Below are 12,203 nucleotides of genomic sequence, written 5' to 3'. Positions count from 1 at the left end.
TCACCGCTGTTGATTAGCATTGCGTAGTTGCCAGGTTACGGGGCTCGGCTATCTTCGGCTCCGCTCGGCTCTCTTCGGCTCCGCTCGTGACGTCACCGCGCGTTGCGCATTGCGGGGTGATTACTCGCCTATTACCGCGAGCGTTACGTTACCGCTGAGGGGTGGGAGGGGAGCGCTGACTCACCCACCGCTTCACTGCTGGTGTGGGGGGGGGCCTCGGATTTCGCAACATGTCACACTATATATATACAAGTATGACAAAACATATTACTGAAGATGATGCAACAATCACTGAATGTCTGGCTTCTAAATGAAAGGATGGGTAGAGGAGGACTGATTCTTGGGTTCCAAGTTTACCCAGTCTCATTACCTCAGACTACTTTCTTTGGGGTTAAGTAGTACATTAAAAGTGATGCCACTATAACAGTTAAAACATGAATAACAGAGGTTACAGCAGCATTTATCAAATATTAATTTCAGTGAGAATGACTACAGCTAAAATGCAGGCTAAATATACACTAAGATGAAAATGGAGCTTCTAATGACATTGGTAATTGTTATAATGTTGTATTTTAGCGTCCTGTTGCGCTGATTTTCATCCATGATATATATACAGTGTCCGTCTTGCAGTGCATCCACTTTTACCTGTCACTTCACAACATGTTTCGGCACCATAGTGCCATCATCAGGTGCTCCATTTACACTAATCTATTGCACTGCATGCCATTATGTCAATGTAAAATTATTTAAAAAGTATTTTAAAATATTCGTCAGTTATAATAAATATTTTGTATACTAAAATCTTGTTAAGATATTCATCTTATCTGTCCCAATTCAAAACCCGCGCATGGTTCCTCCACTATGGGAGTCGTTCCTCTTATATGCCATGTGTATCGTGTCTCGTGATGCGTGTTCCCTTTTTGGCTGTGGGTGTTGTAATGTTGGACGTGTGTGTGTCTTCGTATTGATTGAGCTATGATCATTGCTCAATCAATACGAAGACCTAGTGTTTGCCATAGGTCCCCTTCATCTTCAACCCACCATGCCAAAAACATTTATTAAATAAATTTCCTACCATCCTCTTCACAATTTCCTTCTTTCTTTGGAGTAAAAGGTGTGACAATTTAATTCCTGGAATGGTCCCATGAAAGCAAAATTTGCTTATATGTGCAGTAGCAGCTGCTGTCACCTTCAAAATAGTCTCCTTGTGGAGTTAAGCATTTTGAGAGACAATGGTACCACTGCCAGAAACAACCTTGAAAATCATTTTCTGCAATACCTTGCAGTAACATTGTCATGTTGCACTGGATGTTAGTAATGTCAGCAAATCTCTGTCCCTTTAGGGCATTTTTTAATTTTGGAAAGTTCCAAAAATCACAGGGGGCTAAGTCAGGTAAATAAGGTGGACAGTCCATTTTTGTAATGGATTTCTTAGCCAGAAACTTATAAACCCTTAATATATCATGCACAGGAGCACTGTCATAGTGGAGAATCCACTTGTCAGGCCAGAGTTTGGGTATTTTCCTCCAAACAGATTCCAGTAACCTTGTTAGCACTTCAAAATAACACTGTTGATTCACCATTTGTCCTGTGCAATGAATTCATAGTGAACTATCCCTTGTGATCAAAGATACACACAAGCATGGTCTTTAACTGGAGCGAGATATAAGAGTTTTTTCGGCCGAGGTGAATTCTGTGTTTTCACAGCATGCTCTGGCATTTTGTTTCCAAGTCATATCGAAAACAACGAGTTTTATCACCGGTAATGACCCTATCAAACATCTCTGCATTGCATAAAACATCAGATGAAATGCGAAGCTGATGTTTCTGGTCATTTGTCAAGATCTGAGGCACTATCTTTGCGGACATTTTTCTCATTCCCAAATCCTCTGTAATAATCTGTTGCACTGTTTCCTTCTTCATATTAAATTCTTCTGCTATTATTATTAATCTTCAATCTGAGTGCACCAAGGTTCATACTCTGTCCACATTTGCAGCTGTCCTTTGCATTTTTGGCTGCCCACTTCTTGGGTCATCTTGCACATTTCTTGCCTTCCTTGAACTGTCTGTGCCATTCAAAAACACTCATTTCTTCATAGCACATTCACCATAAGCCACTGTTAATAGGGCTAACTTTTCACTAGCACTTTTACCAATTGTCACATTAAATTTGATGTATATCTGCTGCTCCAGATTCTCGTCACTCATTTTTCTGGCAAACAGTATACCACGGACACGTACTACTTCCTCTGCTGCTTGGGAATAAATGACTCATTAGCTCTGTGGCTCATATAAACGCAAGTTGGAACGTGTCCAAATGTGCTTGGGTACATGAGTTTTCTGTGACCATTCTGGGAATTAAATTGTTGGACCTTGTACTTACTACCTATTTTGAACCAGTTCAGTAATGGCTTCAAAGGCATATCAAAATTCCTGCCCCCTCTAAGAAGTTCCATGTAGGCTGATATAACAACAAAGCCACATCACTTTTCCAAGCATACTACTGAGGAAGAACTTCTGAGGTTTGAGTTTGTAAAATATAACAAGCATTTCAGGATACAGATTAAAATAAGGGAGACATGTATCCAAACAGTGTGATTCTTGGGTATATTAATATGGAACTACAGAGATGTCATGGCAATAACTAAGTAACTGACTAGATATCTTTCTCATAGTAGAACTTGAAGACTCAAAGCTCATAATACAAAAGCCCACAAGAATTTAACACACACAGTAACATTTCTGATCTGTGTGTAGCAGCCACCTGACTTAGGTACTGATTAAGATATGGACTTCTCTAACTGAGGTTGTCTACGTTTTTTTTTGTTCTCTCCAGCTGAATAAAGGGGCAGAACCTTGAAACATGCCTGTTTCCTTCCCATATCCAGTTCAGTGCACATAATAATATCTTCAACAAAATCGATGTTATATAACCAAAACAATGTCATGTTTTGTTAAATAACATACAACCAGTCACCACTAGACTGATCACAAACAATCCACTCTCTTTAAACATACATATTTCAGATCCATTTTAATATCATATTCTAACTTTCATCACAGTCTCAGTAGTCACCACTTTGAAAGAGGTCTCCACACTATAATTTTGTATGACCTACATGTCCAGCCAATCAAATTCCTTAAAGCAAATACCCAAAAATACTCAGAAGAGTGAAAATCATAAAATTCCTCATTATATTAAATTTCATCTTCTCTGTTCAGTTAATCTTTACTTTGCACTTTGCTTAAAGTTAATTATGAATTTACAATGCGGAAAGCATTTAATATATCAAATTCAATAATTATACAATTTTCTCATATTTGTTAAAAGCTACAAAATATCTGATAGCATATGCATTTCATGACATATGCCTAAAATCATGAAAAGCCTGGAAGTCCACTGGATGCCAAAGTTAACCGCTTCCTTGTCAGTGAACCAATTAGGCCAATGACGCTATGTGCGTTACTATTTGATCTGACCAACAACGAATTCCTACTGCATATAATTTTAAAGTTCTATGTTCATAGGTGGCACAATCATACTAAATATTTTATTTCCTTTTCCTTATTATCTTTGACCTGATGTATATCCTGCAAGTGTTATATAACTTTAATCAAACAGCCTACCAATTATTGCCTAGTCTGTAGAACAAGGCTATGCTTTAAGCCATACCTGGCCTTGTCCAAGTGATAATGTTTGCAGCTGTCTAGCCTTATAATCTTGGTCTCCAGCAAACTTCAGCAATCCTGCCATTGGGTCAGCACCAGGGGAGAGGATTATGATAAGAGGAGAGCAGCAATTGGAGTCCTTGTAAGAGTCCAGCAGATCAAAGGGTGGAGGCTCTATATAGGTTTTACCCATGTGCTGTGCTATGTGGTACTGAAAAGAATTAAATACATTGGATTACTGAATATTTTTTTTATACACATACATAATGACATAATTTCTTTGAGGAACTCCATTAAGCTTCAGCTTTAGTTCTTATCGTTAATGTGATCTCACACAGCTGTAAGTACTGTAACTTTATTATTAATTTCAGGTGCACTCAGTTTTCTTTGTTACAACACTTAGAGTTACTAGGGATGTAATATAATGATATAAGAATGGTCTCCGGACATTCAATAAAATCTTATCATTCAGTTTCACATCTGATCCCCTGACCATCACTGATTATGTGACTCATGTAATTTTGTATATGTATCTTGATATATCTATTTTCAAAGGGACCATTTCCACATCCTAGGTTTGTTACCTGTATGGATATATGGAAAATAAAGGAAATGAATGAATGAGTGAATCCATGTCTGGTGTTTGTTATCTCTACAAGGTTTCAGAGCTGACTGCTTCCATCTTCATAAGAAGTCAAGGATGGAGAGGAAATACCTACTCAGTGTGGCCTGTTAATGATAGTAAGCCTTTGTTATCATGCTCAGTAAGCTGAAGATAAGGGTCCACTGAGCAAGAAACAGACAGAGGACTTCCAACAAGGGTAACAAATCTGCCCAAGAAAATGAATGGGAGAAACTATCAAAGAAGGTTAAGTTTAGCATTGTTTTCTAAGAGAAACTCAGAGCTCACATGTATGTCCAACTGGGACCAGCGGCAGGACCTTGCTATCCTTATCGGCATAAGACAGAGGGCGGGTGGAGATATCTCGGTCTCAGTAGTTCAAGAGAAAGAAAAGTTTTCAGAGTTCATAACAACCAAGAGCTTCACCACTTCAGTATTGGCCTCTTAGTACTTGTCAGGTTTGGTGGGCACATAACTTGCAGTCTGGGACCCTCTAAATAGGATACTGATCTTCCATTCCCTGCATCAGAGGGCACAGTGGCTGGGTCTTCTGCTGTCATGGAGAACAACACTCTCAGGTTCTGGTAAACATTCTACCAAGAGTCAGGGTGAAAGAGGTCTTTTGATTACAGTGAGTAATCTGACCATCAAGAGCTAGAAATGGACAGGTTAGCTGAGGAAGTGGGCTGGGCGGGGTTACATTCTTGGTGGCTGAAGCCTTGGATGGTCCTCAGTTATGGCTCAGCTGTCCCAGCTCTTGGTGATCTGTGAGATTTCTCTCCTTGATCTGAACGGCTAAGGTGCTAGATCAAGTGCTCTTCTACTGCATCAAGAGACAGTCAAATCTCTCAGGCACCCTGCTGAGGGTCTACTGAGGCCAAGTCTGTAAGAGGTCACTTGATAGGGGTAAATAACCTACTACAAAAAATTTGACAGACAAGGGAAGAAGTGGGCTAGGTAAAGGGTTGTTCTTTTCAAATAAACTGAGGCCTTGGCTGGAGCTCAGACATAGGTCCAGCAGGGACCAGTGGTGAATGCTCTGCTATACCTGTGAATAAATGAGAGTCGGTGGCCACAGATATCTGAGAGAAGGTTCTCCTCTCTCATTGGAGGGCCCAGTTGTTGGCTTCCGTTGCTGCTGAGAAGAAGTAGGTATGATCTCTCAGAAGCTGTAATGAAGGGCCCATGAGGATAAGCCTGAAAGAGGTTTCCTGAAGGTTGTGAGCAGCCTGTCTGTGAAGGAGAATAAAAGATGTGACCAGCAGAAGAAGTAGGCCAGGAAGAGAAAGCCTCTTCTCAGTAGAACTGAGGGCTTGGCTGGAGCTGTGTTGCAGATCCAGCTGGGATCAGTGGTGGAGGCTCAGCTGTCCCTGTCAGTGAATGACAAAGGGCAGCTAGGATACCCCACTGCCAGCAGTTCAAGAAAATAAGATAGTATGTCACTGTGTCATTTAATTAGGCATAGATTCATGACTTTTAACTCTGCAGGGGCAGAACTGATGGATATTAAGAGAGCTTTTACTCCAGCTGTAGTTGAGCCTCTTAAAGAGCCCAAGGAACACTGAGCATGTACAGTGGATCCAATAGAGCTCTGAGTGTTTGGGGTGACTGTAAGTTGTTCCTCTCATATCAATATTCATACCCAAATAGATAAGGCCAGCTTCTGAAATATTCTAGACAAACTAAACTCCAGATAATGGGTAATGATCATTATCACAATGTACATACTGTAATAAAATTTTACACGTTCTTGCTTTATATTTAAAAAATGCAATATTACATTCTAATTCATCTTCACTCTATCTAGGATCACACCTCTGATGGGAGAGATAGAAGATCTTGGAACACTTCAGTATTCCTTTCATTTCTGTCATTTTAAAATTTATGCACCACATACCTACTGACTGACTGAGTGACTACTAAATCCATCACAGGCAATACTCATCATGGAATTTACAGGTATCTACATATTTAAGAAATTCTTTGTTTCATTTCTCTCCAAAACATAAGACAACATGAGTTCCAAATACCTGAACAGCAGGCACAATCTTGTCTGGACGTAAACACCGTAACACCACAAGTTTGGTAAGATCTTGAACTGTGTCAAAAGGTGTTGGACACTTGGCATCTTGAGGACTGATGGCATTGTAATATGCTTTCCAAGCAGTAATATTGCTCTTGATTGAGGTCTTCAGTTCTTTAAGCCTTACAAACAGGATTAGAATTATCATTTTCAGCATTTTGACTCAAGCCCCAAAGTGTAGCTAACAGAATATCATGACTTTTGAAAAAAAGTAAGATTATTATTTTGGACTTTGTCCATCATCTCACATTGTTAAGAGCACTGCAGCTTAAGAACTGGCTCTGATGAATAGGGCCTGAAAGGAAAACCGATCCACTGGGTCTAAGGATAAAGCTAATCTTAAACCACAGTCAGATCATGTTCGTCTGAAGATAGACACAGAACTAGATTTCAATACATAGAGGTTTTATTAAACTGGGGCAATGGAAAATGTCCGTAATAATAGTCTTAAATAATATGTCACACTGTCATGAAGAAACTATAAACTTAGTTTAAGAACAGCACACTTTATAGCTTAGGGTGACCAGACATCCAATTTCTGTTTTATTTCTCAATGAGTCAATTAAGAGCTTTCTGCAATTAAAGAAAATGAACTGACAATATTTCAGGTTGTGAAGTAGGTGAAGAACTTGACATTTCAGAGAAGAAAATGATAAAAAAAAATAAGATGATGAAAGTTATCACACCTCATACCTTATGTCACTGTCATCAGATTTTGAAGATTATCATAGCAATAAAGAATTCAATGAAGCAGTTAGTTTCTTTTATAACACATTTCTGCTGTATTTTGAAAAATGGAGGAAACACAAATCCATTTTGAAAAATTGAGTAGGAACAGCAAATTACTGCAAGAAATTTGTTTGTGCCAGGAGTACAAAACATCTTCCCAAGAGGATGGACTGTCAATATCAGTTGCAAATGTGTGGTTGCTGAGTGCCACATATAAAACAAAAAATATTTTCGGTGCACGATCTGGTCATTCTATTATAGCCATCTCAAATGTGAGTTATTACCATGGAACTAACTGATTTATTTGTAATTTATTAATTACTAGCTGTACCCGGCCACGCGTTGCTGTGGCTCAGTCTGGTTAAATGGAAAAGAAAGAAAAGAGAAAGCGCACGTTTCTAATATGTTTAATTTCACAATGCTTGTGGGTATACAATAGCTTTTGTTGTTCCATTGTCTGTGCAGATATAGAGATTGTCTAGTTCGCCGACTCTAGAACACGCAACATATAATTGTCCATGTGAGAAGCAATCCGTGTCTAGATCTAAACCGCACAATTCTAAAGACTGGCCCTGAGCTTTGTTGATGGCGATTGCAAATGCCAATTCCTTTCATTTCTCCATTAAATTTCAGAGCCTTGAAATAAGGACACACTTCAGTCATAGTGCCGATGAGAACATGCCGGCTCAAACTATAATTCTCAGCTGGGCCGTACCGGAATGCAAGGCGACTGTAATCTCGTGATTGCTGAGCATGGAGTCGTGTTTGAAGCCGATCTGCTGTTTCTCGTTGATGTCTTTCAGCCACTCTTAGCCTGTCACATTCATTCTGTTGAGAACGAAGCAGATCTGAAGCTGCAGAACGCGATCACCCTGCTCGCAACCGTGCATCCTCAAGTCTTGGCTGCACGTCGCTCTGCTGCTTCCTTGGCACATATTTGAGCCATTCTTTGCCTGTTTCGCTCATTTGCTGATGCCCGTTCTGCCCAAGTTCAATTTGCAATTACTTGTCGCACTGCTTCTGCTCAGTGAGTACGATGACCTAAATTTGATCTTCTGCGAGGCATTATTTGGATGAACTAAAGCAGATTGATTGCACTGAAGAAGAAGAAAGAAAGTTATAACAAAAACATATAAAATTGCAAAACATTAAAAAAGGAAAGAACACAAACCGGAAAACAAAGAAGAAACAAAAAAAAAATACTAACGAAATATTTCAATTCAAATGCAGATCAATCGACACAGCTCAATTCCACCGTCAATTGCACTGAAAAATAAGGAAAACAGTTAAGAAAACGAAATGAAAAACAATGAAAGAAGAAAAAAATAAACTATACTCACGAAATGAACACTATGGTAAATGACACAGCTCAATTCCAATGCAATGTCACACAAAATAATTAAATCAAAATGAAAATAAATCGAAATCTATGAAAATCCAATTTAACAATGCAATCAGAAACAGTGAAATGGAATCGTAAAATATTTAGTATTGCGTGTGTTATTTTTACGTCCGACAGATGGCGCCGTTTTTCAAAAGAGGCATATTTTTACCTGTCACAGGTGTGACATCTATATAATAGGCATATAAAAACATGCGCATATTTGAATGCAACGTTGTGTCAAAATTTCAAAGCAATCGGTGAAGAACTTTCGGGGATTTAAGAATTTGAACAAACGAACATTTACATTTTTATTTATACAGATGATATACTTGTGATGTGTCAAACACATCTGAGGCTAGAACAGGGAGATTAGATTGATGGATGATAGAAAAACATGATAGAGTACTGAGGAAACATGACCAGCAATGGTTTTGTCCATCGCAGACTGGGCAACAGGCATCAACTGATCAGGTCTGCTTGGAGGGCAATTGGTGTGCCACTCACAAAAGCAATTTGAAGACTGCAGCATACCTTCTCAAAGCTGGATACTTATGCAGTATGGAAATCCTGTCAAGTCAGGCATTTTCATTATTAAAAAATCAGACGTTGGACACTTTCTCATGTATGATTGACCTGGGTTATTTTACCTTGGAAATGAAAGAATTTATTTCTTGGCAGAACCCAATGGAATGATCTCTGTACTCTTATTTATGGAGATGGTTTATATAAATTACAAAAATGAAATCAAAATTGCTTGAGCCATTTTTGAAAAAATCTAAATTTTTTTCCTTGAAAGGACCCTACTTTTGGAGCTAAAATACATACTCATATTCACTAGGCAATGGCCTATTAGAGATAACTCTTACATAATGAATATGAATAAATTGTGTCCAACTGTTCAAGCACTTGCTAAATGCACATCCGTGCAGACAGACAGAGAGGTGGTATTCCAACAGCAACTTTTTGTATTCAGGGATGCTCAAAACCTACAAATGTCAAAGCATTCAGATCTATTTTTTTATGATCACAATACTTTCTTGAATACACGATGTACAGGAAACAGTAAAAAATCATGTTAAGTTTTGTGAATAGCACCATAACCATGAAATAGTAATTATGTCACTATAAAGACAATTAGCTTTAGGAATGAAATGAATTAGCAGACTAGGAATAAAAATTTTGCCAGAAAATTAGGGTGAAACTGTGTAGAATACTAACGATGTCAAATCAGATGCACGAACAACTTCAGACCAGGACTTATCTGACAACCAATCTGGTGCAGGATTTGGGTGTGGATTATCTGATGTTATGCCTCCAGTGAGAAGAAATGTCCACTCATCTTCATCAATTTGTTTCTGAAGAAAGAAACAGAAATATTCTACATTGCCATGTTTAAATGTACTATGAAAAATCATCAGTCACAAACTTAGCCTAATTACTACTCAAACTAAATCTATTTTGGATCCACAGATATATTACAAACAGTCATGCATCCAAAGACTCTATGAATAACTTGAATCAGAATATAGAAACCATCAAGGCTGCACATTACAAGTCTTACAATGTTGGAATTTATTTCTAAGTTTTATTGAAAAATGTCCTTGCTTTAGGGGTTGAATTAAATTAATGCTAAAAACATTAATGTAGGCAATGGTAGGCCTGAGTCAAGGTTCACTGACAACAATGTTGCACAACTCAGTGTATTACTGTATACCAAGAAGAACTGTTTCCTACATATATATTTTTTTTTTCTCAAACATATTGACTAGAACAACATGATGCTAAAGAATATATTATTCATTTCATCTTAACACCACCTTACAGGAATGAAGTGTGGATTGAATTAACTGATAGGGTGCAGTGGTGGGTCCTTGTCAACATGGTAATAAACCCTCATGTTTCATAAAAGAGAGGGTAGATCTTGGTTGGATAAACACCTTTCAAGGACTCCGCTCCATGAAGATGGTTAATAACATCTTTAAAAAACTGTGCAATTGTCAATATGAGAACAGATCACAAAAGTCTGGGACTGATGTTTCTGCTTTGACAATAAAGTAAATCATAATTGCATGCATGAGATTTGAGGTTCTCATGGTGATAAATGGTTGCAGACAATTTTGTGCCAGACTATAATGATATCACATTCCTCATACCTCTTCATTTGTTTTCTTTGTGAATACAATAGTTTCAGTGATCCTGTCACTTTTTGGATACTTTTGATGTTTGGGGGAGGAAATAGCCACAAGGTTCTAAATTTAGTGAATAAGGTAGGTGCAAAACCACTGAAATGTAATATTTATCAAGAAGACTCTTATGACAAGAATCAAGTAAGTCAGCACATAATCAATACGTAACATCCTTGACCCTATCCCCCATTTTCCCAGTCATTCTTATAAAATTCTACATCTTAGGTATTACAGAATATCCAAATAAAACATAAGCCTCTTCTTCTGTCTGTCAATATGAATTTTTCAGTAGGCAGGAACAAATATTTTCCCTAGTGTGCAATAATGTCAGACAGCCAGAACTGGATCATCTGCAATCAAATTTGTGCCAATTTCATTTCAAGCAAACCACTTATGTCATAGTACGGCTAAGAGTTTTCTTCTAAATGCAGATTTAGGCACTTCATAGATTCCTGTGACCAGGTTACCAAGTTTCATATAGGACATGATGCACAGTTCTTCTGTAATATCAGCCATTTCATGATGTTCATTCATTCATTCATTCATTTATTTTTCGTTCCATGGATCCACAATACAAGTGAGATATAGGACATGTCCATACAGTGATTATTCTTAGAATTAATAGAGCAAGAACTAAGTACATAAATAAAAAAGTATAAAATACAAAAATTGAAACAAAACATGTAGAATCAAATAGATTCCAGTCATATAAGTTAATTTAATAAAACATGCAGTTTAAATTTAAACAATGTCAGTTTGAACATATCACAGAAATTGCTTAAATGACTAGACTAGAATAATAGAATAATGACTAGAATAATACTAATAAAAGATTGGATGATCTACAGGTGATTCTAGTGAATGCATAATCATTAACTTATAATGATTTATATTGGAAATATTCTTCCACAGAATAAAAATGATGAAGATAAAGAAAACGCTTTAAACAAATTTTGAACTTCTTAGGGTTGAGTGACTCTTCTTTTATATAAGAAGGAAGATTATTATAAATTTTTATGCCCATATAATACACTCCCTTTTGATATACCGTAAAATTTGCTATGGGTTGATAGAAATTTGTAATATGTCTTGTATTTATATTATGATTTAGTGAATTTGGAATAAAGAGACTTTTATTATTAACCACAAAGAGCATGAGTGAAAAAATATACTGTGAAGCCAAAGGCAAAATTTCCAATTTCCGAAAGAGATCTCTACATGAAACTCTACTATTACAGCCGATCATAATTCTAATTATCTTCTTCTGCATTCTAAATACTTTTATACTATGAGGCGAGACTCCCCAAAAGCAAAGACCATAGTTCATAACAGAGCCAAAATAAGAGTAGTAAATTGTTTTCAAAGTTTTTAGAGGCAAGTATGGTTTAATACTTCTCATCATATAACATGCTGAGGTAAGTTTTGGGATTATACATTCCNGATATGTTTCATCAACAGAGTTTTTGGTCCAAAGACGTCAACGTTTCTACAGACAACATTAGCAGCAGAAGCGCATCTAGCAGAGGGGCA

General features: G+C 37.4%; 1 protein-coding gene across 1 annotated transcript in view; it reads right to left on the bottom strand.

Moving 5' to 3' along the window:
* Positions 1-12,203, bottom strand: part of LOC111873288 (dynein heavy chain 3, axonemal) — a 212,089-nt gene that overhangs the window by 45,581 nt on the left and 154,305 nt on the right. The window contains exons 57-59 of the mRNA XM_033755038.1: positions 9,706-9,842; positions 6,322-6,496; positions 3,674-3,880 (exon numbers count right to left, since the gene is read on the bottom strand). Coding sequence (XP_033610929.1) covers positions 3,674-3,880; positions 6,322-6,496; positions 9,706-9,842 — 519 coding nt within the window. The remainder of the gene's footprint in view (positions 1-3,673; positions 3,881-6,321; positions 6,497-9,705; positions 9,843-12,203) is intronic.

Source organism: Cryptotermes secundus, unplaced genomic scaffold (assembly GCF_002891405.2).
Source record: "Cryptotermes secundus unplaced genomic scaffold, Csec_1.0 scaffold131, whole genome shotgun sequence".
Taxonomy (NCBI): Eukaryota; Metazoa; Arthropoda; class Insecta; order Blattodea; family Kalotermitidae; genus Cryptotermes; species Cryptotermes secundus.
Note: the sequence above shows the minus strand (reverse complement) of the source record. Positions and strands in the feature narration are given on the sequence as shown.